The sequence below is a fragment of the Ambystoma mexicanum genome, chromosome 3p (genome assembly GCF_040938575.1).
Source record: "Ambystoma mexicanum isolate Mex_15411 chromosome 3p, UKY_AmexF1_1, whole genome shotgun sequence".
NCBI lineage: Eukaryota > Metazoa > Chordata > Amphibia > Caudata > Ambystomatidae > Ambystoma > Ambystoma mexicanum.
This window is the reverse complement of record NC_090925.1, coordinates 742,969,489-742,996,082: the sequence shown is the minus strand read 5'-3', so window position 1 is coordinate 742,996,082 and position 26,594 is coordinate 742,969,489. Positions and strand designations below refer to the sequence as shown.

At 45.1% G+C, this 26,594-nt stretch overlaps 1 protein-coding gene across 4 annotated transcripts in view; it reads left to right on the top strand.

Moving 5' to 3' along the window:
• The window catches only part of ITGAL (integrin subunit alpha L), a 1,445,000-nt gene that overhangs the window by 1,240,108 nt on the left and 178,298 nt on the right, over positions 1–26,594 (top strand). For all 4 annotated transcript variants that reach the window (XM_069651639.1, XM_069651640.1, XM_069651642.1 and 1 more), the window contains 2 exons: positions 25,545–25,652; positions 26,505–26,584. In XM_069651639.1, the coding sequence (XP_069507740.1) occupies positions 25,545–25,652; positions 26,505–26,584 (188 nt within the window). The remainder of the gene's footprint in view (positions 1–25,544; positions 25,653–26,504; positions 26,585–26,594) is intronic.

Genomic DNA, 26,594 nt, shown 5'->3' with positions numbered 1-26,594 from the left:
AGCGTAACAGAACTGCCTCCTCGTGGATGGGGAGGGGCTTTTATTAGAGCGCCTTACGTCACTGCGTCGCGGGACGTAAGGCGTACACAACATTCCTCCTTTTTTCCAACAAAACTATAACACAACATACTAACTATGGTCATGTGAACTGATCCAACTTAACTCTACTGTGCATTCTAGTCCAGCACAACTTGTGGTCCTACCACTCATAGTCTTTTAACTTTTCTGGGGCTCTCGGTGCAGTTCTTAAGGCATAGCACCCACCTCTAGGGGCTGTCCCCAAACTCGTGTCCTGTTGCGTCTCACCTGCCTTCTTTGGAGACACCTCCCTCGGTTCATCCATCAGTTCGTCTGTGCCGTGCCCCATGGTCGACTCCTCCTCCTCAGGTTGTTGGTGCTCCTTCTCCGGCGGCGACCCAGCTTCCTCCGAGGGCTGCTGGTCCCCATCATTCCACATTTGTCGTGGCACTCCCTTGAACCATAATGCGTTCCTGGTGATCTGTTGCCTCCCTTGTGTGGCCATTATCATGGTTCCTCGCCGTTGAGTTATGATCCAGGGGGCCACGTGGTACTGGGTGTCCAGTTTCGTTTACGAGGGGTTCCTCTTCACCAACACTTGATCGCCTACTTGGTGTCTGGATTCCTTTGCATGTGTCTTGGTGCTCATCGCTCATTCGCTGTGATCCTTCTTTGGATCTTCACTATCACCACTATATTTCAACATCTACCAGACTCCGGTCATCAAAATCTTCAAAAAATACAACATTACTTGCTACAACTACGCGGATGACACTCAAATCATCTACCAAATCAAAGACACCGAAACGGATCATTCAGCTCTAATCGACTGTCTGAAAGAAGTCTTCAACTGGATGAATGCCAACAACCTGAAAATCAACCTAGGAAAGACAGAAATCATGATCACATCCAAAGACCAAGAGAACGAAACCGCCATCCTGTGGCCAACGGAAATGGGAACCGCACCAACACCATCTAAGGTAGTAAAAAATCTGGGAGTCCTGATGGACAACACTCTAACCTTAGAACCACAAATAAATGCAACAGTGAAGAAACGCTTTTTCCTCCTCCACACAGCAAGAAGAATCCCACCTTTCCTCTCCTTCACGCACAAAACACTCACTATCATCGCCCTCATCATGTCAAGAATCGACTATGCAAACAGCCTCTACCTCGGAATACCAGAATACCTCCTGAAGAAACTACAACGGATCCAAAATGCAGCAGCCAGACTACTCCTAAAACTATCGAGAAGAGACCACATCACTCCTGTCCTAAAAACACTACACTGGCTCCCAGTAAAACACTGCATCACCTTTAAAACCATGTGCAAAACGCACAGGGCAATCATTGGACAAGGAGCAGAATTCCTACAAAAGAAAATAACAATCTACAAACCAAAGAGGCCCCTCCGATCCAGCAACGAAATCCACCTGGAACTAAAACCATACCTGAAGAAAAAACTTGGAGGCACCTCCTTCTACCACTTAGTCTCAAAAACCTGTAACAACATCCCAAAAGAGATCAGAAACACCGAAAATCACCACAAATTCAGGAAATTACTTAAAACCTGGCTCTTCAAGACCACAGACTCAAACTGAAAACCGAAACAACAGAGAAAAAAGATGACTGAACTGGAAAGAACACTGACAGCCCCAGAACCGACAGGGAAGCTCCTGCAGTACCGGACGGGTGACGCCGGATAGACTGAAACACAGGTGACACCCATGGAGACTGAGTCAACTATCCCAGCCAATCCCACCAACATCTTCACCCCCCCTTGATCAGGACAGAGGAGCATCAGGAGAGACTACGCAAGGCCAGCGCCTCAATTCACAATAGAGATGCCAACTAACCAATTCCACTAACAATTTCCACCTTTGCACACACCTCTCAAACTCCAAACCAAACACAACCACAAACCTATAGCACAGCAAACCGCACAAACTTCACTACATTGCAACAACAAAACAAGAAACACACATAGATTTCCACAACAGTACACAACGACTACCGCCGCAAACATCCCGGGCCCAGCCAACGGACCCACCGGGCTGTGGCTGCCAACAGCACATCACTGCTCTCTTGCACTTTTCCTGCTTCCTCCCACTAACTCGCCCTCCCTTCCTCTTTCAGAGCCTCCAGTGCGCCAGGGGACCACTCCGGTGGTGATAGTGCGCGGTACAAATGTCCTTTAACATTAACATTAACATGAGTGCGCTCGCTGTCATAGGCGTCTGTGCCCCTGCTTGGATGGTGTGGAATGGATGAATTTATCACTGTCCCATACATGACATCTGCTGGTGGTAACCCCCGTGGTGCTGTGAGGTGTTACTCTGTAGTTCCTTAGGAATCGGTATAGGTCTACCCTCCAGGGGCTGGAGTGCGCCCGGGATAGGCGTAGCACCTTAAGGGTGCGCATGAACCTTTCCACGTCTCCATTGGCTTGGGGCCATCTCGGCGTGATGTGGTGGTTTTGGATGTTCAGATCATCCAGGTATTTTTTGATTTCCGGTCCTTGGAAGGGTGGCCCGTTGTCGCTCCGGATGCGGTGAGGTATGCCTTGGGTGGCAAAAATCTTCTCCAGAGCCGGCATCACCATGTCTGCGAAGGTAGATGACACAATTTCCACCTCGGGATATCTTGAGTAGTCGTCAATGGCTACTAACAGATACATCAAAAGAAAAACAGAGTGGGGTCCACCCTGTAAAGCCTGGTGCTCCTCGAAAGGAGCTCAATTCATTTGTTCTCAAGTTCCAAAATTATTAAACATGACGCGAGTTACAAAAGGTGTGATACATAATGCAAATATGAGTATTCTAATTAGGGTACTCTGTCTTTTTTCTGTTTTCTCCTGACCTGTTCATCGGCATACAACCATGCATCTTTTGTGACACGCTCAAATGGGGGTATGTAAATACCTACAATTAATTACATGATTGGCATGTTTGTTTGAATTAATGTTTTTTTTAACTAACGCAGCCCCGACGAAGTTGCTTTGCACCAAAATGCATTGGCCAAAGAGCTTGTACTGTTAACTGAGGATTTGTTGATTCTCTTGGGATAATTGTGTGATTAAAACACAAATCTTTTACAGCATATTTTGGAATGAGTATATTTTGAACATCTGATAGAACAAATGAATTGAGCTCCTTTCGAGGAGCAACGAGGAGCACCAGGCTTTACAGGGTGGACCCCACTCTGTTTTTCTTTTGATGCTATATTTTCGTTTTAGCCCTGGTGTCATTTGGGCTATTCCTAACCTGGTAGCTCCATATATGAGAAACAAATTACTGCAAACGCAATAAACACGCCACTTGATCGAAATTTTGAATTTATAGTGGTGCCCACCTCTCCGCCGTTTTTTCCATTGTTCCCCTTGACACACAGGAGGTGGAGGCACACATTTAAACATATTGACACAACCTGTAATAAATATTGCAACAAGATATGCCGTTTGCTGATATCGAAGCTCTCACTAACAATAAGGCAGAGACTCTTGGTTTCTCGACCGAAGAGGCGAATAAGATTCTAGGTTTAATCACCGATTCATCTTTCAGTACAAACTCATCAACCACAGAAGATCCAGCAAGAAAGATCAAACAACTAGAGTATTTGATTAGGAAAGAAATAAACCGGAAGTTGAATGCCAAAACACTGGGCAGATACCATAAGAACCAAAGGATACCACGTGGCTTACGCATTCAACTACGCCCTTTGCCAAAAATTGGCAGATTATAAATCGGAATTGGAGGCAAAGAAGGTTAGGAAATTTCCTAGGGATACATAGGACTATTTAAACGGAGAGGTCTACACCTGGATGGACAAATATGGGCCACTAGCAGGTAAACCTAGACAAAGACCAGACCTGAAAATACGAGTGAAACATCCAGCTCCAGATCAGAAAATAATCCAACAGAAGGACCCACACGAGGAGAGGAGGAACCTGAAACAAGTAAAACAAACCCCAGACAAGGTTTGGGTACTCCAAGAAACAAGACTTCATACTCTTTTTTAGAAAGAGGCTAAAAAGAACCTAGAGAATCAGGAGGGGGAAGAGGAAAACAAAGAGAAGGTCCGGAAACAAGACAGAGGCAGAAAAAAGTCTAGTACTGAACTTATCTGCAACACCACTTACGGAACAAGAAACCAAAACATAACAGAGGGGCCTCAGTTTCGTACCTACATATAACAGCTGCCTATTTGACACTCGGATAGAACTCTTCAAATTGATAAGAAAATGAAGTTAAAAGTCTTCTTCAATGAATTGGAGGCACCCGAAAGGAGAGAAAGTGATGAAGAAGAATTTAAAGAGTTCAGAGGAAAAAGTGGATTCATTCCACCCATAAATGTACCATCCATTGAAATTTTCCAAAAGCAAACCCTGAAAGACCTTGAGAAAATGAAATTTAAATCTAGAACACGTGGGAACATGAATCCCCACGAATGGGAACTAATGACGAATAGAAACTAATCAAGAGATTATACAGTGACGATAAACTAACCATAAGAAGTGCGGACAAAGGTGGAGCACTAGTGCTCCTAGATACTACAAAATATGATGCAGAATGCCAGAGACAATTGAAGGATCGCAGCACGTATGCAACACTAGATCAAGAGCCTACAATCGAGATTCAACGTAATTTGGAAGAGCTACTGGTCAAAGCTGAAGAACTAAGCTGGATTAACGATCATACCAAGAAATTTCTCACAAACAGGTTCCCGAAAATTCCTCACTTCTATACATTACCTAAGGTGCACAAAAGTCTTATTGATCCACCAGGGAGACCCATAGTGGCTGGCACCAACAGCATATTACAACCCTTGGGAGTCTACATAGATTACAGCCCTTGATACAGAAAACCACAACATATGTGAAAGACACTACTCATTTTTTGCAACATCTTAAAGAATGCAAATATATCACAACAGACATCATGTTCACAATAGATGTAAAAAGTCTCTATACATCCATACCACACGACCAAAGAAGAGCAGCAGTAGAATGGCTACTATTACATGAAGACAATATCCAAGCTCAAAAAAGAATTCATCATGGCACTACTTGAATTCATTAGTGAAAACTCTTATTTTGAATATAACAAAACGTTTTTTCTTCAAACATCGGGAACATCAATGAGGGCCACTATGGCACCATCTTACGCTAATGCCTTTATGCACAAGTTCGAAACAGACCACGTCTTGAAAAATGAGAGATGGAACAACAAGATGAGGTTATGGATTCGGTACATTGACGATATTTTTGGAATTTGGCACGACACTCAAGAAGAATTTAAGAATTTTCTTGAATATTTGAACAGCCTCGATCAACGCCTACAATGTACATCAGAACACTCCATAGAAACAATTCATTTTCTGGATGTAAGGATTACCAAAGAAATTACGGGTTTCAGGACAAACATCTATCAAAAACCCACAGACAGGAATAACATTCTTCACAAATTAAGCTTTCACCAACCAAGCTTGATAAATAATTTACCATATAGTCAGATGTTGAGAGTAAAGAGGATTGTGAGTGATCCAACAGACTATGAAGAGGCTATCAACAAGATGGGAGATACATTTCTCACTCGTGGTTACACAAGTTCTGAAATAGAGCAGGCAGAAGGAAGATTGACAAACAAGACAAGAGAAGATCTGTTGAAAACAAAATCCACAACAAAGGAGACACCGCCATTGGTGTTTGTTTCGAAATATTCTAAACAGAGTAAACGTATTAAAGACATAATTAAAAACAATTGGAACATACTAGCCCTGGACGAGAGGGTAGAATCACTTTTCAAGGAACTGCCAACCTTTGCATACAAAAGGAGTCAAAATCTTAAAGACAAATTGGTACGAACAAGGGGTAGTATCTCCCCAAAGGACACCACCAAAACCGGGACATTCTCATGTTTGAGTTGCACGAACTGTGGATATATACTTAAAGGCAATATAGTACACCATCCACACACGAGAAAAAATAAAGCTCAGATGTTTTGGAACATGCAATTCAAGCAATGTGGACTATACTATATGGGACAATCCACACGTACCGCAAAAGTAAGATATAACGAGCATCGCTCCTGCATTCATAACCATAACAAAAATTCGGCAGTGCCAAGACACTAGGATTTAAAAAACATAATTTATCCCAGATCAGATTTCAGATACTGGAAGTGGTAAAGAAAGTGGATCCCCACATGAATATACAACAGAGACTGGACCAGCGCGAGTCCTTTTTGATTGACAAATTGGGAACTCTGACACCAAGCGGGTTAAATGAAGAGTTACATTTCGCTTGCTTTCTTTAAGAATGATGTGCAGTTGTTTGTTTGTGTTTTTCTCTAAATGTTTTTTTCTGGATGTTAATGTTAATGCTTCAAAATCCACTGTTGGAATCTGCTGACAAAGTTGATGGTTTTTGCAGATATGTGTTACAAAGAAAGAGAATTGAGGGAAGGTTATAAGATTAAGAAATTATGCCTCTGGTCAATGGATGCAGAAATATACAATCAACATGGGGGAAGATTGAGCGTGCACTCTGACTGCGAACATGGTTTAACTTTTTGTAACCACACCGTTAGGTTGTCAAGTCCCTATCTGTCTAGGGATATGGGTGTTGACGCTACACAGACGATGCGCAAGCACCTATTTAGGGAACCATGTTGATATGACGTAGGGGCCCTTTAAGGATGGGTGGCCCAATCTACATTTCTATAACGATCAAGTTGACTTCCGATCTCGTTTTAACACACACCAGACCCTATTGCATGCAATGTCTTACCATGGTGTGAGTCGGGTGCCTGGCTCACACTTGTATTTAAGGATAATCCGAACCGCTGTGTTTGCAGTCACACATAACTACATGGTTCACTGACCCGGAATGACGTACCTACTTCCAGACAGAGCGTTGTCATGACGTTGACCACGTCCCGCCCCTCCAATCCCTTGGGAGGGTGGGACCGGAGGCGCGACTGCACTGTCCAATCCTGGACGTGTGGTGCCGCCCCGGTGGTCATGGCAACGTTTAAACACGAAGCTCGGGTGAGCGGTTGCATTTGCAGCCCGCCGCGCAAGCAGAACAGTTCAACAAATACGGCATAGAGGTAAGGGCTTTACCTGCATGGGTATTGAAATACACACAGCAATACCATGAAGCTCAACACGTTCATTGCATACCGTTTCTCCCGCAGAGACATCTACCCCGTATACTTGAAATTGAAGGAACACGAGACACATATTCTCGCCAGTCATAGCTAAGGTAATTATTAAACATGACGCGAGTTACTGAATTTGGTAAAAGGTATGATACATAATGCAAATATGGGTTCGAGTATTCCAATTAGGGTACTCTGTCTTTTTCTGTTTTCTCCTGACATGTTCATCGGCATACAACCATGCATCTTTTGTGACACGCTCAAATGGGGGTATGTAAATACCTACAATTAATTACATGAGTGGCATGTTTGTTTGAATTAATGTTTTTTTGAACTAACGCAGCCCTGACGAAGGTGCTTTGCACCGAAATGCATTGGCCAAAGAGCTTCTACTGTTAACTGAGGATTTGTTGATTGTCTTGGGATAATTGTGTGATTAAAACACAAATCTTTTACAGCATATTTTCGAATGAGTATATTTTGAACATCTGATCATTGAAGCAAGTAAAGTAGCAATAATATAATCGAAGATTGAAGCAAACATATTACAAACAAAAGCTTTACATTTTGGAACTTGAGAACAAATGAATTGAGCTCCTTTCGAGGAGCAACGAGGAGCACCAGGCTTTACAGGGTGGACCCCACTCTGTTTTTCTTTTGATGCTATGTTTTCGTTATAGCCCTGGTGTCATTTGGGCTATTCCTAACCTGGTAGCTCCATATATGAGAAACAAATTACTGCAAACGCAATAGACTCTATCCTCAAGTATAATGTAAAATGGTCGTTCTTCATTCGATATCTAGATTGTTTTAATGCCGCTTCAGATGGCTCATAAACCCATGTTTATACATTCTTTCAACCAATCACTTTTGCAATTTATAACTGAAATGTTTTAATATTCTACATATTACATTATTTTACAGTTCCCCCTTCCCCTTTTTCTTCTCTTGTTTGTCTCCTTTGTTTGTTCCACCTTGTCTGTTTTTGCAAATACTTGTGTTCTCTTATAGTAGACCTCATTGTATAAACTGTTGGTTAATCGTCATTTTTCTTTTCAAAGTTCTCCTTATTGGAGTTTTTGTAATCGTAACATTACTGTTACTTGATATTAATGTATCTTATGTAAGCTAGATTTATATCTGTCAATTTAGATTTCTGCTTTTCATTCATGTTGTTATTAATCTAAAAAATATTATTAAACAAAAATAAAACTAATGGGGTGGCTTTGGTGCCATAATCTCGAATTGTGGGTAACAAACTGTACAGTGTGCCAGTCTAGTATTTCCAGAACAACCTGTTGCGTCCCCCCATACTACATTCTAAATTGTGTAATGCATTCTCAAGGGAAACCCACGCACCATAATGTGTTATGGATGCTAGTCAGAGGCACTGCTGCTACAATTAATCTTTTTTGTAAAGCACCTCTCAGCTCCTTGGTGATAGGGCTGTTTCTCTCCTATGCACTGCCAGCTGACTAACTCTATTGACCCCAAAAAATGCAAATAACTAGGTCCATCAAATTAACACCATTTCAAAAGCATCCCGCACACCTTCTGCAGGCACTGGTCCTCCCTGCCCACCCATTGTGCCCACCTTTCGGCCACGACAAGCCTGACAAATGTGTTTTTGTGTTTGTGTTCGGTGCTTAGGGGGGTTGTAGGTCAAAGGATCGAAAAAAAAGGATCAGGTGACCTTTTTTTCTAAACCAAAAGGACCGAAAAAAAGGGTCAAATTTAAATTTTTTTATTTTATTTTTTATGGGGGGTTCCCCCCAAACCCCTGTTTTCTTTTTAAAAATATTTCTATGCATACCAAAGTAAAACAATAAATAAATAAATAAATAAATGAACATTCTACACTTTTTATTCCGGTCCTTTTGGCGTCGAACAAAAGGCATTCGATCCTTTTGTTTTCGATCCTTTGGTTGGACACCGGTTTGGGGTAATGGCAAATTTAAGAAAGGTGATCTTGTGATATGGTAAGGGAAAAAATAGTCATAAATATGATCTTGTGTTCAGGTTTGGGGGAAGGGTGCAGCCTTCAGTGAAATGGCAGCCGCGCACTCCTTTTGCTGGCTTTTGTTGAGTGATTTTAAATGCAAGCAAATTCAAGCAGAAGACTATTGGGACAACATCATTTATTTAATGGAACCCCATTTCTGTAATGGTACCAGGGTGGATGGGCTGCCGCCAGGTAAAAAATGCAATGTTTTAATGAGTGCAGTGCGGGCGCCGCACCACTTTAATTTGTTTGTTGCACCGGAGGTTGACCGTGTATCGCGGCTCGGTGTTCAGGGTTTCATGTAATGTGAGATTTGTTGAGCACATACAGCATCTTTTGGGGCAGCAAGGCAACGCGTAAAGAACAGTGGCACAACTCATAAGTGCTACCCTTGGTGTTTTCGGCATTAGTATCTATGGAGATCCATTTCCGTAAGGGTACTAAGATTGATTGCATGGCACAGGTGGATAACGCAATGTTTTTTAAGAGATGCGTAAAAAAACCTTCTTTTTGATAGGATCGACTAACTTATAATCTTGCTGATTGATTCGCTCTGTTGCTCCATTCTCCTCTTACCTGCTGTGCTCTGAGGCCCTAGGGCATGTAGCACCTCACTGAAAAACTGAAATATATAAAAAGAAATACTCTTGTCACCCTTCTCTTTACTGTTCTCCACCCTGTCTTTAGGTATCTCCTCTTTTGGCACCTCTCTATTACGTGTCGGCTTCTTCACCCCTTTTTCATAACTCGTCTCTCTTACCTTCTCTCACCACCTCCTCCTTAAATAACTATCACCAGAGTTAACTTTACAATCTCTCCCAAATCCCTGGGTCTTTCTCTCCCCAGTCTTCTGGTTCTTTCTCCCTCTAACTTTTTCGGTCCCTGTCTCTCTCCAACCTCTTCGATCTTTCTTTCCCCAGGCTCCTTGGTCTTCCTCTCTCCATCTGCCTGTGCCTACCTCTCACTGGCCCTCTGGGTCCCCATCTCCCCCGCCATGTGGGTCTTCCTCTCTCTAAACCTCTGGGTCTTCCTCTCCCCACTCCCCTGGGTCTTTCGCTCTCCGCTCTTTTTGGTCTTATTCTTCCTGAGCAGTTGGGTCATACTCCCGCATCATTGGTGTGTCTCCCCCATTTCCTGGTTGTACCTTCCATCTGGGTCTATCTCTCCACAATCCTCTTGATCTGTCCTCTAGCCGCCAATCTTCACCTTACCCCGTTCTCCAGACTTCTCCTTTCCCCAGCCTCCAGGGTCTCTTCTCTGGCTTCCTGTCTCCTGTTGCAGCTCCTTGTGCTCTCTTCGCCACCCGTCTCCAAATGGGCTCCTTTTCTTGACTCCCACTGTCTTCTGCCACATGCCTTCCCTTATATAGAGCATTTGCCCCTGCCTTCATGCCTCTCTCTGGCATAAGGAAACTTAAATGGGTCTCCCTATGTAACTGGTAGGGGGATTGGCTAGTGGGCTCCACCCCTGGGAATAGCTTTCAACTTCGGTGTGGCCTTTCATTTGGTTAGTCCCTCCCCATGAGTGGTCCTCTCTCTGCTTGTCACAACCAGTCCCTGCCTTCCGGGAGGGCTCCCTTAACCTAACCAGCTTTAGGTATATGCGTGTAGAGAGCTTGTGAGATGGCTGGTTAAAGGCTCAAGTTTTATCTCTATTTTAAGCCCCACTCCTCCCCCCTGGGGATATGCTTTTTGTACCCACCTGAGTAGAGCTGAATGTACCAGCGAATCCGGCTCCGCTGGACCCCCTCCCCCACCCCCTAGATTCCCTTAAAGAATCAGTAGCACCGAAGTGTTTTTTAGAGTTCCTATTTTCGCAAAGGATCTTGTTGCCACTTAGGAGCAGGGTATCAAACACTCGTGGAGCTGTCAGCGAAGCATGTTTAGGTGATGGCCAACAGCACAGGCTTGTCTTCAATGATGTTATCTGCAGTCCCACAGTGGCATGTGGTGTAAATTAATTCATGCAACAGTGGAGTACAGACGTGACACCTCCCAGTCTGCAAATACAACTTGAAAACATTGTAAGTTATTGCTTAATCCTGCTTTTTATTGGGTTATACATAGACCATAGATTTGATTGCCATATGAAAGTTCAAATAGACAAAAGTTAACAGTCTGCTTATAATGCATTTGTATCCGTGCTGTGATGACAAAATAGGCAGCAGTAACAGTCTTTTCTTCACGCTGCCAGTTCGGCCTGCCAATGAATTATATAAACAAGCATTGGCAAAACCAACAGTTTGGGCGTTTGTGTAGGCATTTTAGAGACATTTGCCAAGCACTGCCATAATGGTGCTGCTACCTGATCATAAACCACCAGCATCTGGGAAATGGTGTGAGTACCTGGGCATATGATAGTAGTGCCTGGCAAACATCTACCTAGTACGTATACACACGCCAAAACTATTGACTTTGACAGTGCTGATATTTAACCAGGCTTCAGTGCAAGGAACAGCTGACAGGATTCACATACAGCTTACGGATCAAGTGAATTGAGAATTATTTGGTTAAGAAATGTTTTTATTACCCAAGTACCACATTTACAGCTGTAATTAAGCCATTTACTCTTGGTAGACTTCTTAGAATTAACATTTTTAGGGCATATAAAGCACAAAGTTTGATTTTACTGCTTGAAATACAGCCAGTTCAAAGAGACCACAAAAGGATATATATTTTGGCCTGAGAGGCAAAGGCAGTGGGTGGTAATGGCAATGGGGATTAGCATGGCCATTGGCAGTCAATGGGTAGGTAAATAACCGAACAACACCCACAAGACGTGTGTCTCCTCGTATACAATCTTCCTTCCATCTGTACTTCAATGAAATAGTTTTGGCTTATAAGTAGTGCTTAAGCGCCATTTAGTAGCTCAAAATTAAAATGGTATCTTAGAGGAAAAGAGGGATTATGAAGAAGATTTTTTTGTACTCTGATAATAGTGGCCGGTTTTACATATTAGTACCCGGCGAGAGTCAAGCAGAATGCAACACGCATTCTTATTGGCTCTCGTCGGGTCATTACCCGGCTGAGAATCCCTCGATTCTTGGCCGGGATTCCAGCCGCCTTGTCTTGTCCACAGCGGGGGGCGTGGCAGCCCCTCAGACAATGAGGAGGCTCGAAGCAGGGCCATCCTCGCTCCGAGCCTCCACATGGCTGAGAAGCTGCCTTCGCCCCCCGCTGGGGACTCAGGTAAGTCCTTTTTGTTTGTTCCCCTTTCCCCCCACCTCCCTGCCCTCCACACCCCACTTACCTTCTGCCTTCTTTGTCCACAGCGGGCGGCGTGGCAGCCTCCAGCCGTGTGGAGGCTGGAAGCGGGGCCATCCCTGCTCCGCACCTCCACGCGGCTGCCGTCTACCATTGTCCCCTGCCGGGGATTCTGGTGCGTCCTTTTTTTTATTGTCTTTCCCTCCCCCTCCCCCAACCCCATATTGCTTAAGTGTCATCTTTCTTACGCTTCTTAGCCCTGTAATAATAGCCGTTATTACTACCTAATTTAATGATGCTCTAGTGCTGCTTAGTTTACTTTCAGCACATTCATTGAAATATGGCATGGCGAAGAAAGAGCAGAGGGTTTGGGTGCTTATTTTCCACCACTTGCACATTATTTACAACAGGGAAGAAAAATCGATGGCACACTGCCCCTGTACAAGCAGCCACATAACTGGTGCAACAATACACATTATAGTGACACAATGCAGCACACAGACCCAAGGACAATTGGTGCCTCCAGAGTTCATCAGTACACTTTGTGATGTGGCCTCCATTTTGAGGTTTGGTGCAAAAAATGGTACAGACAGTTCACACTGTCTTTGAAACTGTGTGGTGGTGAACCGCTAGCACATGTTTTGACAAGGACATACAAGAATGTCTAAGGCAGATCAAGCAATGAGCAGCTACAATAAAAAAGTGACAGTATTCCTCATTTGGGTGCAGCAAATATGGTGCTTCATTGGATATTTAAAAAAAAGTGCCAATGGAATGTTCTTTAGACTGTGAATTGTGCCCTTGCTTCTAATTTTAATTTTTACTATTCCTGTGTTGCGATATGATACCCAGAAGCATTTCTAAAAGATGTACTGGCACTTTAAAACTTTAGAATTGTCTGCATGTGCTGTGTCCCTTCAGGCTTTATTATTATTAGCTTCCAGGGCAGCAAGGTGAGACATCCATGTGCATCTCTAACCCCCTTTGCAGGCTATTTTCGATTGTAGTATTTTTGGTGTTTCATTTTCTTGCGTGAGCGATGTGCACTCTGTGTTTGTCCAAGTTGCTGTTTCCTAGTTTGGTTGCTCCTGCCTCTTATCCCGCCCCCTCATCCCATTGGCTAAATGTTTTCCAGCCTGGGCAAGGACCTAGTCCTTAGCTGATGACGTTGGCATCACCTCTTTAGCTTTCAAGGCAGAGATGTGAGACATTTGTGTGCTTCTCTGACCACCTTTGCAGGCTATTTTTGATTGTAGCATTTTTGGTGTTTAATTTTCTTGTGCAAGCATTGTGCGCTCTGTGTTTGTCCCAGTTGCTGCTTCCTAGTTTAGTTTGCTCCCGCCTCTTGTTGCGCCCCCTCCTCCCCATTGGATCTTAGGCCTACTTAGGACATTTCCTCAGGGCAGCCCCTCGGCTAAGGGCCCCAAGGTAAAGGGCAGCTCCTGAAGGGAGCAGCTCCTGGCCGTGTTAGCCTGTGGCTGTCAGCCAGCAGCGACTGACAAGGTAGGCAAGGTCTAGACAGGGTGGCCAATAATTACTGTCCCCCATTTAGACTGTCCGACCCATCTTATTATCCAATCGATCACACTGTCTAATAGCCCATTTTTCGCATTCGCATGTTGGCCTGTCCCAGGCCTAAGCCATCTCCCTGTCTGTCCAAGGCCTAAGCCATTTCCCTTCCATCTCACTTAGCCATCTCCCTAGTTCTCACTATACTTTATTAGTCAGCTATATCCTGCAGATAGCCATATCTCACATTTAGCCTGATTATGCCAGATAGCCATATTGTTGCAATATCTAGGCGTTAGTACACTTACTATTGTCTCAATGTAGGCGCTACTGCATTTACTAATGTGCCCCCTTTCTGTGCACCTCCTGCCACTATCCCAAATGTAGGTGTTGTTGCATTTACCACTGTGACCGATTTTTAGGCTCTTTCTCGCTCTAACCAGGGTTTCCAAATCTAGGTGTTACTGTATTTACTACTGTCTCTAGTCTAGGTGCTATTGCATTTACTACTGTCTCAAATCTAGGGGTTACTGCGTGTGTCCGAAATCTAAGTGTTATTGCATTTACTACTTTCTCAAATCTAGGTGTTATTGCATTTCCTACTGTCTCAAATCTAGGGGTACCGGCAGGTGTCCCAAATCTAGGTGTTATCGCATTTGCTACTGTCTCAAATTCTAGATGTTATTGCATTTACTGCTGTCTCAAATCTAGGTGCTACTTAATTTGATACTGAGCCCCCGTTTTGGGTGCTATCTCCCTCCGTCCAGGTGTCCCAAATCTAGGTGTTATCCCTTTTACTACAGCCCCATACTAGGGGTTATTGCATTTGCCACTGTGCCCATCTTGGGCATTTTTTCCCTCTGTCCAGGTACTCAAGTCTAGGTGGTATTGCATTTACTACTGTCTCAAATCTAGGTGTTGCTGCATCTGCTGCTATGCCCAATCTTGGGCGCTCACTCCCTCTGTCCAGGTGTCCAGGGTCGGGGTGCTATCGCATTCACCACTTTCTCAAAGCTAAGTGTTAGCACAGTTACTTGACCTGGGTGCCCATTCCACCCAGATACCCCTGACCTAAGCATTCCCCACATGCAGCCACTTACACTTACACTTACTTGAATACTCCCTCTTGCCGCAATGCTCCCTCACATGATCATGACTGCCGATTGCAATCCGATGGGAACACAGCGGTGAACAAGACCACCTCTCCTCCCCCTTGTCTCTGACCCCTCTCACCCAGAGCAGCACCCACGCACACAGACACTCAACACACGCATCCCTATCCACAAACGAAAGACACACTCTGTCAAGCCAATAAGCACTGTGCCTGGTCCTCCGCTGCCAAACTAGCACCGTCATTCTCGAACCACAGCAATTCTCTATCTCGATACTCGACATCAAAACCCTCCCACACTCTTACTCTCCACACCCATCCTCCGTGCACCACACCCCCTCCAACTCTCACACCAGAGGAGCTATCTGGCGCACCATGAACTGCCCCACCCATATCCCGCTCTCACACACTTCCACACTTCCTCCCCCTCCGTACGCCCCCTCTCTGCCCCGTCATCCACTGAGAGCACTCCACAAGCCCCTTTCCCTTACACCACACTACATCCAACTCCCAAGCCAGAGGAGCGCTCTGACGCTCAAAACACAACCTCAAAGCCACTACCCCATCATCTGCACCGCCTCACAAAAATTACACCCCAGACCAGCTCCACCGCCCCCTTCCCTCCCCACCTTTTTTTTTTAATTTTATTTTTTAAATAATTTTATTAATTTTATTTCAACAAACAATACAAACCAAACTTGCAGTGTGTACAATAACATTGTAAACATACATCGATTCAACATGTCCATTGCTTCTCCCCTTCCCTCCTCCCCTTTCGAGCCTACTCCCTTTCGTGTTCTGTTTCTGCATCTAGTAATAAGGATTCCTCCTCCATGATTTCCGTTGGGTCTTGTATTAACCTAAATTACTCTGCTATTAATTGTTTCCAGGCTATCAGGGTCTCAGCCTCTTCCTCCCCCCCCCGACATTACTTGCATCTTGCCATACTGCAGTTTCCGCTTCGGCCCATTTCTGTAGATCTTTCCACCATACTTCTATTCGTGGTCTCTGGCATGCCTTCCACCCCATAGCAATTCTCCTCTTTGCAAGTGCATACGCTAGATCCTTTAATTTACTCACATGCTTGAGTTTACGTGGTCTCGGAAACCCTCCCATCAAACAGGCCCACACCGTGTCTACCACAATCTTGATTCCTTTTTCAGCTAACCTGTGCGCGACCTCACCCCAAAAATGCTCAATGACTGGGCATGACCAGAACATATGCACCATTCCAGCATTTTCCTCATCACATTTGGGCCATGCTTGTCGTCCTACATTTTTAAATTTGGCTATTCTCTGGGGCGTCACATACGCCCTGTGGGTCACGTACAGTTGTATCTGTTGCAGTCTTGCATTCCTCGACACTTTTTTGTGGTACCCTTGGACTCGTTCCCACATCCCATCACTCATTGGGGCTCCCACTTCCTCTTCCCAGTCCCGTCTCAGTTGTGCCACTTCTTTCCCCACTTTGGACATCATCAGCTCATATATTCTGGATATCTCGTGTCCCCCCTCTGCAATGTCATATATTGGCGACGGTCCCAAAGTAGCAACCGAAACCGGCATCTGGGTAGCCGATGCTGGTTGACGCATTGCTTGGACGGAACAGTGATAGATTTGATGGATGTGGAGCTTGTTGGATCATATCCATCAGAAAGAACATTACCCAAGGCAAGTAATTTGTTTTCCAAGAATGATGCTGCAGCTATCCATTAGCACTTAGACCTCACATCTGTATTGGTCGCAGGTCAAGCTATGCTCCCATCCAACATACGTGTTGCATTTACTGGAACTATGCACGAAAACAGTCAATATTGAAACAGAATTAACATCTGTAAACAACAGTTCATACCGATGTATTCAGATAAGGGCCTCAGTGGGGACCTTAAACATTGAAGATCACCCCCAGTTGAGAATGTTCCCAGGAACATGCAGCTAGTCTGCCTGTACAACATGATGATTGGGGTTTTCTGTCCTGCAGCGCATCATCTATTTCAAAGTGCTCAGAAGATGCTCTAATGCATCGTGTTAGCTCTACATAAAACTCTCAGAATGAAACAATAGAGTACTCCATTAGTTGGTATGACAGCACTTCAGGTATTTGTGGCATTACTGTGGCATACCACATGTTACATATTACAAACAAAACAGTTTGCCAACAAATATGTTCATGCCAGGTCTTGTCATCGCCTGTTGATTTACCACATTTTACACAAGTAGCATCACAGATTTGTACATTTGGGTCACTATCACACATGAATGGGAGATTTTGTGGGCTTTTGCGAGCAAATATATCGTTGTAGCACCTCACTGAAAAACTAAAATATATTAAAAAAATACTCTTGTCACCCTTCTCTTTACTGTTCTCCACCCTGTCTTTAGGTATCTCCTCTTTTGGCACCTCTCTATTACGTGTCAGCTTCTTCACCCCTTTTTCATAACTCGTCTCTCTTAACTTCTCTCACCACCTCCTCCTTAAATAACTATCACCAGAGTTAACTTTACAATCCCTCCCAACTCCCTGGGTCTTTCTCTCCCCAGTCTTCTGGTTCTTTCTCCCTCTAACTTTTTCGGTCCCTGTCTCTCTCCAACCTCTTTGATCTTTCTTTCCCCAAGCTCCTTGGTCTTCCTCTCTCCATCTGCCTGTGCCTACCTCTCACTGGCCCTCTAGGTCCCCATCTCCCCCGCCATGTGGGTCTTCCTCTCTCTAAACCTCTGGGTCTTCCTCTCCCCACTCCCCTGGGTCTTTCACTCTCGGCTCTTTTTGGTCTTACTCTTCCTGAGCAGTTGGGTCATACTCCCGCATCCTTGGTCTGTCTCCCCCCATTTCCTCGTTCTACCTTCCATCTGGGTCTATCTCTCCACAATCCTCTTGATCTGTCCTCTAGCCGCCAATCTTCACCCTACCCCGTTCTCCAGACTTCTCCTTTCCCCAGCCTCCAGGGTCTCTTCCCTGGCTTCCTGTCTCCTGTTGCAGCTCCTTGTGCTCTCTTCGCCACCCGTCTCCAAATGGGCTCCTTTTCTTGACTCCCACTGTCTTCTGCCACATGCCTTCCCTTATATAGAGCATTGGTCCCTGCCTTCATGCCTCTCTCTGGCATAAGGAACCTTAAATGGGTCTCCCTATGTAACTGGTAGGGGGATTGGCTAGTGGACTCCACCCCTGGGAATAGCTTTCAACTTCGGTGTGGCCTTTCATTTGGTTAGTCCCTCCCCATGAGTGGTCCTCTCTCTGCTTGTCACAACCAGTCCCTGCCTTCCGGGAGGGCTCCCTTAACCTAACCAGCTTTAGGTATATGCGTGTAGAGAGCTTGTGAGATGGCTGGTTAAAGGCTCAAGTTTTATCTCTTATTTTAAGCCCCACTCCTCCCCCCTAGGGATATGCTTTTTGTACCCATCTGAGTAGAGCTGAGTGTACCAGCGAATCCGGCTCCGCTGGACCCCCTACCCCCACCCCCTAGATTCCCTTAAAGAATCAGTAGCACCGAAGTGACTTTTAGAGTTCCTATTTTCGCAAAGGATCTTGTTGCCACTTAGGAGCAGGGTATCAAACACTCGTGGAGCTGTCAGCGAAGCATGTTTAGGGGATGGCCAACAGCACAGGCTTGTCTTCAATGATGTTATCTGCAGTCCCACAGTGGCATGTGGTGTAAATTAATTCATGCAACAGTGGAGTACAGACGTGACAGCTCCCAGTCTGCAAATACAACTTGAAAACATTGTAATTTATTGCTTAATCCTGCTTTTTATTGGGTTATACATAGACCATAGATTTGATTGCTATATGAAAGTTCAAATAGACAAAAGTTAAGTTTGCTTATAATGCATTTGTATCTGTGCTGTGATGACAAACTAGGCAGCAGTAACAGTCTTTTCTTCACACTGCCAGTTCGGCCTGCCAATGAATTATATAAACAAGCATTGGCAAAACCAACAGTTTGGGCGCTTGTGCAGGCATTTTAGAGACATTCGTCAAGCACTGCCATAATGGTGCTGCTACCTGATCATAAACTACCAGCATCTGGGAAATGGTGTGAGTACCTGGGCATATGATAGTAGTGCCTGGCAAACATCTACCTAGTATGTATACACACGCCAAAACTATTGACTTTGACAGTGCTGATATTTAACCAGGCTTCAGTGCAAGGAACAGCTGACAGGATTCACATACAGCTTACAGATCAAGTGAATGGAGAATTATTTGGTTAAGAAATGTTTTTATTACCCAAGTACCACATTTACAGCTCTAATTAAGCCATTTACTCTTGGTAGACTTCTTAGAATTAACATTTTTAGGGCATATAAAGCACAAGGTTTGATTTTACTGCTTGAAATACAGCCAGTTCAAAGAGACCACAAAAGGATATATTTTTTGGCCTGAGAGGCGAAGGCAGTGGTGGGAATGGCAATGGGGATTAGCATGGCCATTGGCAGTCAATGGGTAGGTAAATAACCGAACAACACCCACAAGATGTGTGTCTCCTCGTATACAATCTTCCTTCCATCTGTACTTCAATGAAATAGTTTTGGCGTATAAGTAGCGCTTAACCGCCATCTAGTAGCTCAAAATTAAAATGGTATCTTAGAGGAAAAGAGGGATTATGAAGAAGATTTTATGTACTCCGATAATAGTGGCCGGTTTTACATATTAGTACCCGGCGAGAGTCAAGCAGAATGCAACACGCATTCTTATTGGCTCTCGCCGGGTCATTACCCGGCTGAGAATCCCTCGATTCTTGGCCGGGATTCCAGCCGCCTTGTCTTGTCCACAGCGGGGGGCGTGGCAGCCCCTCAGCCAATGAGGAGGCTCGAAGCAGGGCCATCCTCGCTCCGAGCCTCCCCATGGCTGAGAAGCTGCCTTCGCCCCCGCTGGGGACTCATGTAAGGTTTTTTTTTGTTCCCCTTTCCCCCCACCTCCCTGCCCTCCCCACCCCACTTACATTCTGCCTTCTTTGTCCACAGCAGGCGGCGTGGCAGCCTCCAGCCGTGTGAAGGCTGGAAGCGGGGCCATCCCCGATCCACTCCTCCACGCGGCTGCCGGCTACCATTGTCCCCTGCCGGGGATTCTGGTGCGTCTTTCTTTTTTTTTTCTTTCCCTCCCCCCAACCCCACTTACCTTCTTCTCTGTCGTCTTTCGGGAGCAGACGCGCTGGGAACATTTCTGTTCCCCATGCGTCCGCTCCCGATGGCCGCCATGGAAAGGGAAAACAGACTCTGTTTTCGCTTTCCCAGCGGCCATTTTCTTAGTCTTTTATTTTTCTTTTTTTCTGTCCTGAAACGCTGCAGCGTTTCGAGACAGAGAAAAGTGCTGTGTTAAAAAGTGCTTCGCTGGGGCCTTATACTATGGGCCCCGGGGCATTACCTGGCTCGGTAAAGCCACCGACGCTCAGGGCATATTGCGTAAGTGTCATCTTCCTTACGCTTCTTAGCCCTGTAATAATAGCCGTTATTACTACCTAATTTAATGATGCTCTAGTGCTGCTTATTTTACTTTTAGCACATTCATTGAAATATGGCATGGCGAAGAAAGAGCAGAGGGTTTGGGTGCTTATTTTCCACCAGTTGCGCATTATTTACAACAGGGAAGAAAAATCGAAAGCACACTGCCCCTGTACAAGCAGCCACAGAACTGGTGCAACAATACACATCATAGTGACACAATGCAGCACACAGACCCAAGGACAATTGGTGCCTCCAGAGTTCATCAGTACACTTTGTGATGTAAAAGGCGAGCGTGCCTTTTCAGTGGCCTCCATTTTGAGGTTTGGTGCAAAAAATGGTACAGACAGTTCACACTGTCTTTGAAACTGTGTGGTGGTGAACCGCTAGCACATGTTTTGACAAGGATATACAAGCACGTCTAAGGCAGATCAAGCAATGAGCAGCTACAATAAAAAAGTGACAGTATTCCTCATTTGGGTGCAGCAAATATGGTGCTTCATTGGAAATTAAAAAAAGTGCCAATGGAATGTTCTTTAGACTGTGAATTGTGCCCTTGCTTCTAATTTTAATTTTTACTATTCCCGTGTTGCGATATGATACCCAGAAGCATTTCTAAAAGATGTACTGGCACTTTAAAACTTTAGAATTGTCTCCATGTGCTGTGTCCCTTCAGGCTTTATTATTATTAGCTTCCAAGGCAGCAAGGTGAGACATCCATGTGCATCTCTAACCCCCTTTGCAGGCTATTTTCGATTGTAGCATTTTTGGTGTTTCATTTTCTTGCGTGAGCGATGTGCGCTCTGTGTTTGTCCAAGTTGCTGCTTCCTAGTTTGGTTGCTCCTGCCTCTTATCCCGCCCCCTCATCCCATTGGCTAAATGTTTTCCAGCCTGGGCAAGGACCTAGTCCTTCGCTGATACGTTGGCATCGCCTCTTTAGCTTTCAAGGCAGCGAGGTGAGACATTTGTGTGCTTCTCTGACCACCTTTGCAGGCTATTTTTGATTGTAGCATTTTTGGTGTTTAATTTTCTTGTGCAAGCGTTGTGCGTTCTGTGTTTGTCCCAGTTGCTGCTTCCTAGTTTAGTTTGCTCCCGCCTCTTGTTGCGCCCCATCCTCCCCCTTGGATCCTAGGCCTACTTAGGACATTTCCTCAGGGCAGCCCCTCGGCTAAGGGCCCCAAGGCAAAGGGCAGCTCCTGAAGGGAGCAGCTCCTGGCCGTGTTGGCCCGTGTTAGCCTGTGGCTGTCAGCCAGCAGCGACTGACAAGGTAGGCAAGGTCTAGACAGGGTGGCCAGTAATTACTGTCCCCCATTTAGACTGTCCGACCCATCTTATTATCCAATCGATCACACTGTCTAATAGCCCGTTTTTCTCATTCGCATGTTGGCCTGTCCCAGGCCTAAGCCATCTCCCTGCCTGTCCAAGGCCTAAGCCATTTCCCTTCCATCTCACTTAGCCATCTCCCTAGTCCTCACTATACTTTATTAGTCAGCTATATCCTGCAGATAGCCATATCTCATATTTAGCCTGATTATGCCAGATAGCCATATTGTTGCAATATCTAGGCGTTAGTACACTTACTATTGTCTCAATCTAGGCGCTACTGCATTTACTACTGTGCCCCCTTTTTGAGCACCTCCTCCCACTATCCAGGTGTTCCAAATGTAGGTGTTGTTGCATTTACCACTGTGCCCCATTTTTAGGCTCTTTCTCGCTCTAACCAGGGTTTCCAAATCTAGGAGTTACTGTATTTACTACTGTCTCTAGTCTAGGTGCTATTGCATTTACTACTGTCTCAAATCTAGGGGTTACTGCATGTGTCCAAAATCTAAGTGTTATTGCATTTACTACTTTCTCAAATCTAGGTGTTATTGCATTTACTACTGTCTCAAATCTAGGGGTACCGGCAGGTGTCCCAAATCTAGGTGTTATCGCATTTGCTAGTGTCTCAAATTCTAGATGTTATTGCATTTACTGCTGTCTCAAATCTAGGTGCTACTTAATTTGATACTGAGCCCCCGTTTTGGGTGCTATCTCCCTCCGTCCAGGTGTCCCAAATCTAGGTGTTATCCCTTTTACTACAGCCCCATACTAGGGGTTATTGCATTTGCCACTGTGCCCATCTTGGGCATTTTCTCCCTCTGTCCAGGTACTCAAGTCTAGGTGGTATTGCATTTACTACTGTCTCAAATCTAGGTGTTGCTGCATCTGCTGCTATGCTCAATCTTGGGCGCTCACTCCCTCTGTCCAGGTGTCCAGGGTCGGGGTGCTATCGCATTCACCACTGTCTCAAAGCTAAGTGTTAGCACAGTTACTTGACCTGGGTGCCCATTCCACCCAGATACCCCTGACCTAAGCATTCCCCACATGCAGCCACTTACACTTACTTGAATACTCCTTCTTGCCGCAATGCTCCCTCACATGATCATGACTGCCGATTGCAATCCGATGGGAACACAGCGGTGAACAAGACCACCTCTCCTCCCCCTTATCTCTGACCCCTCTCACCCAGAGCAGCACCCGCGCACACAGACACTCAACACACGCATCCCTATCCACAAACGAAAGGCACACTCTGTCAAGCCAATAAGCACTGTGCCTGGTCCTCCGCTGCCAAACTAGCACCGTCATTCTCGAACCACAGCAATTCTCTATCTCGATACTGGACATTAAACCCTCCCACACTCTTACTCTCCACACCCATCCTCCTTGCACCACACCCCCTCCAACTCTCACACCAGAGGAACTATCTGGCGCACCATGAACTGCCCCACCCATATCCCGCTCTCACACACTTCCACACTTCCTCCCCCTCCGTACGCCCCCTCTCTGCCCCGTCATCCACTGAGAGCACCCCACAAGCCCCTTTCTCTTACACCACACTACATCCAAATCCCAAGCCAGAGGTGCGCTCTGACGCTCAAAACACAACCACAAAGTCACTACCCCATCATCTGCACCTCCCCACAAAAATTACACCCCAGACCAGCTCCACCGCCCCCTTCCCTCCCCACCTTTTTTTAATTTTATTTTTTAAATAATTTTATTAATTTTATTTCAACAAACAATACAAACCAAACTTGCAGTGTGTACAATAACATTGTAAACATACATCGATTCAACATGTCCATTGCTTCTCCCCTTCCCTCCTCCCCTTTCGAGCCTACTCCCTTTCGTGTTCTGTTTCTGCATCTAGTAATAAGGATTCCTCCTCCATGATTTCCGTTGGGTGTCGTATTAACCCAAATTACTCTGCTATTAATTGTTTCCAGGCAACAGGGTCTCAGCCTCTTCCTCCCCCCCGACATTACTTGCATCTTGCCATACTGCAGTTTCCGCTTCGGCCCATTTCTGTAGATCTTTCCACCATACTTCTATTCGTGGTCTCTGGCATGCCTTCCACCCCATAGCAATTCTCCTCTTTGCAAGTGCATACGCTAGATCCTTTAATTTACTCACATGCTTGAGTTTACATGGTCTGGGAAACCCTCCCATCAAACAGGCCCACACCGTGTCTACCACAATCTTGATTCCTTTTTCAGCTAACCTGTGCGCGACCTCACCCCAAAAACGCTCAATGACTGGGCATGACCAGAACATATGCACCATTCCGGCATTTTCTTCATCACATTTGGGCCATGCTTGTCGTCTTACATTTTTAAATTTGGCTATTCTCTGGGGCGTCACATACGCCCTGTGGGTCACGTACAGTTGTATCTGTTGCAGTCTTGCATTCCTCAACACTTTTTTGTGGTACCCTTGGGCTCGTTCCCACATCCCATCACTCATTGGGGCTCCCACTTCCTCTTCCCAGTCCCGTCTCAGTTGTGCCACTTCCTTCCCCACCTTGGACATCATCAGCTCATATATTCTGGGTATCTCGTGTCCCCCCTCTGCAATGTCATATATTGGCGACGGTCCCAAAGTAGCAACCGAAACCGGCATCTGGGTAGCCGATGCTGGTTGACGCATTGCTTGGGCGGAACAGTGATAGATTTGATGGATGTGGATCTTGTTGGATCATATCCATCAGAAAGAACATTACCCAAGGCAAGTAATTTGTTTTCCAAGAATGATGCTGCAGCTATCCATTAGCACTTAGACCTCACATCTGTATTGGTCGCAGGTCAAGCTATGCTCCCATCCAACATACGTGTTGCATTTACTGGAACTATGCCCAAAAACAGTCAATATTGAAACAGAATTAACATCTGTAAACAACAGTTCATACCGATGTATTCAGATAAGGGCCTCAGTGGGGACCTTAAACATTGAAGATCACCCCAGTTGAGAATGTTCCCAGGAACATGCAGCTAGTCTGCCTGTACAACATGATGATTGGGGTTTTCTGTCCTGCAGCGCATCATCTATTTCAAAGTGCTCAGAAGATGCTCTAATGCATCGTGTTAGCTCTACATAAAACTCTCAGAATGAAACAATAGAGTACTCCATTAGTTGGTATGACAGCACTCCAGGTATCTGTGGCATTACTGTGGCATACCACATGTTACATATTGCAAACAAAACAGTTTGCCAACAAATATGTTCATGCCAGGTCTTGTCATCGCCTGTTGATTTACCACATTTTACACAAGTAGCATCGCAGATTTGTACATTTGGGTCACTATCACACACTTTTGCGAGCAAGTATATCGTTGTCATACGCATCCATATTGTCAAAAGCTCTATTTTGTGTTTGTAGATGAAAACGTATTTTTTCATTTTTTTTTTGTATCTGGTTTATTAAAATCTGTATACAAAAATAACGTTATGTACATGGATCAAATATATTACATTAAAATTCATCCTTGAGTAAAACCATCATAGTTTAGATTAGCTTAATACATACTATTTATAGATCATTTCTATCCAGAATCATCATTATTCACCTCCTTTCCAAGATTCCCCTCCCCAAATGACCAGCTCTCTCCCCACTGCTTTTAAAACGGATTTTACAGACCTGTTCAGATACTGTAGGGTTTCTGATAACTTCTAAAGAAAAATAGGCAGTGTACTGTTGCAAGGGCAAATGATCTGTCTCTGTATGTTCCTTTGGTTTCTTCACTTACATACTCAGCCTTCTTTTCTCTTCTCCATTGCAGACCAGTGTGACCTGTGACATGCTGGGGGAGCAGGGTGCTGCCATTCAGGCCACAATACACAGCCTAACCTGCAACATTGCCCATCCCATCTTTAAATCGGGGACACAGGTTTGTACATTGGGAGTATTCCACTAGGCACCCTTGAAGTCACTCAGGTTATTGAAGATAGAGATACACCCAGATGAGTGCTTGGTGAGCCAGGCATAGGGCTCATAGGCATCTCCAGGCCTAATGAAGATGCAAAGGCATATGATGAGTGGACAGCAAGTCGGGCCAAGGCATCCTGGAAACACCCAGCATAATGGAGGTACAGACGCTTGCATCCATGTGAGTGCAATGTGAGTCAGGGACTAATCATCCAGGGAGCCCCAGGATTATTGCAATCTACAGAGGCACTCGGGTATGGGCGAAGTGATTCATCATGCCTAATGGAGGTGGCCAGGCAAATATGCCTGGGTGAGTACAGTTTCAGTGATGAACCTGTTCTTCCCAGAACCCTCTAGCCTAATCCCAATGGAGGTATGGAGGCATAGATACTGTTGTGTACATTCTGAGGCTACTGCTAAGTATTTGGGAAGCCACCCAGTCTAATTAAAGTAACGAGGCAAACAGGGTGAGTGCAGCAGGAATCTGTCACCAGGTGAGCATGGAAATACTCAGCATTATGAAGCTGTAGATGAGTATACCAGGTGAGTACAGAAGTAGACATACCCTGTGTGTCTTGGGATCACCCTGACCTAATGGAGAGCAAAGGGATTTCAGACAGGTTAGTGTAGGAGGTGTCAGCCACTTTGGCTCACAGAACACGTTTACACAGGTGGTCATTAAGCAGGCACAGACTGACTGGCACAGTCACAAAGTTCACACATACACACACCAAGCATCACAGAGTAGTGCACAGAGGCAGTTTTGCTGAGCATCATTTAGCCTGTTAATACCAATTGTCCTTTCATCCTGCAGGATGTGCTATCATTCCTATTTGATGTTCTTGGCAATAGCTCCTGGGGGGACGTTTTGGACATGAATGCATCAGTCAAAAGGTAGGTCCAT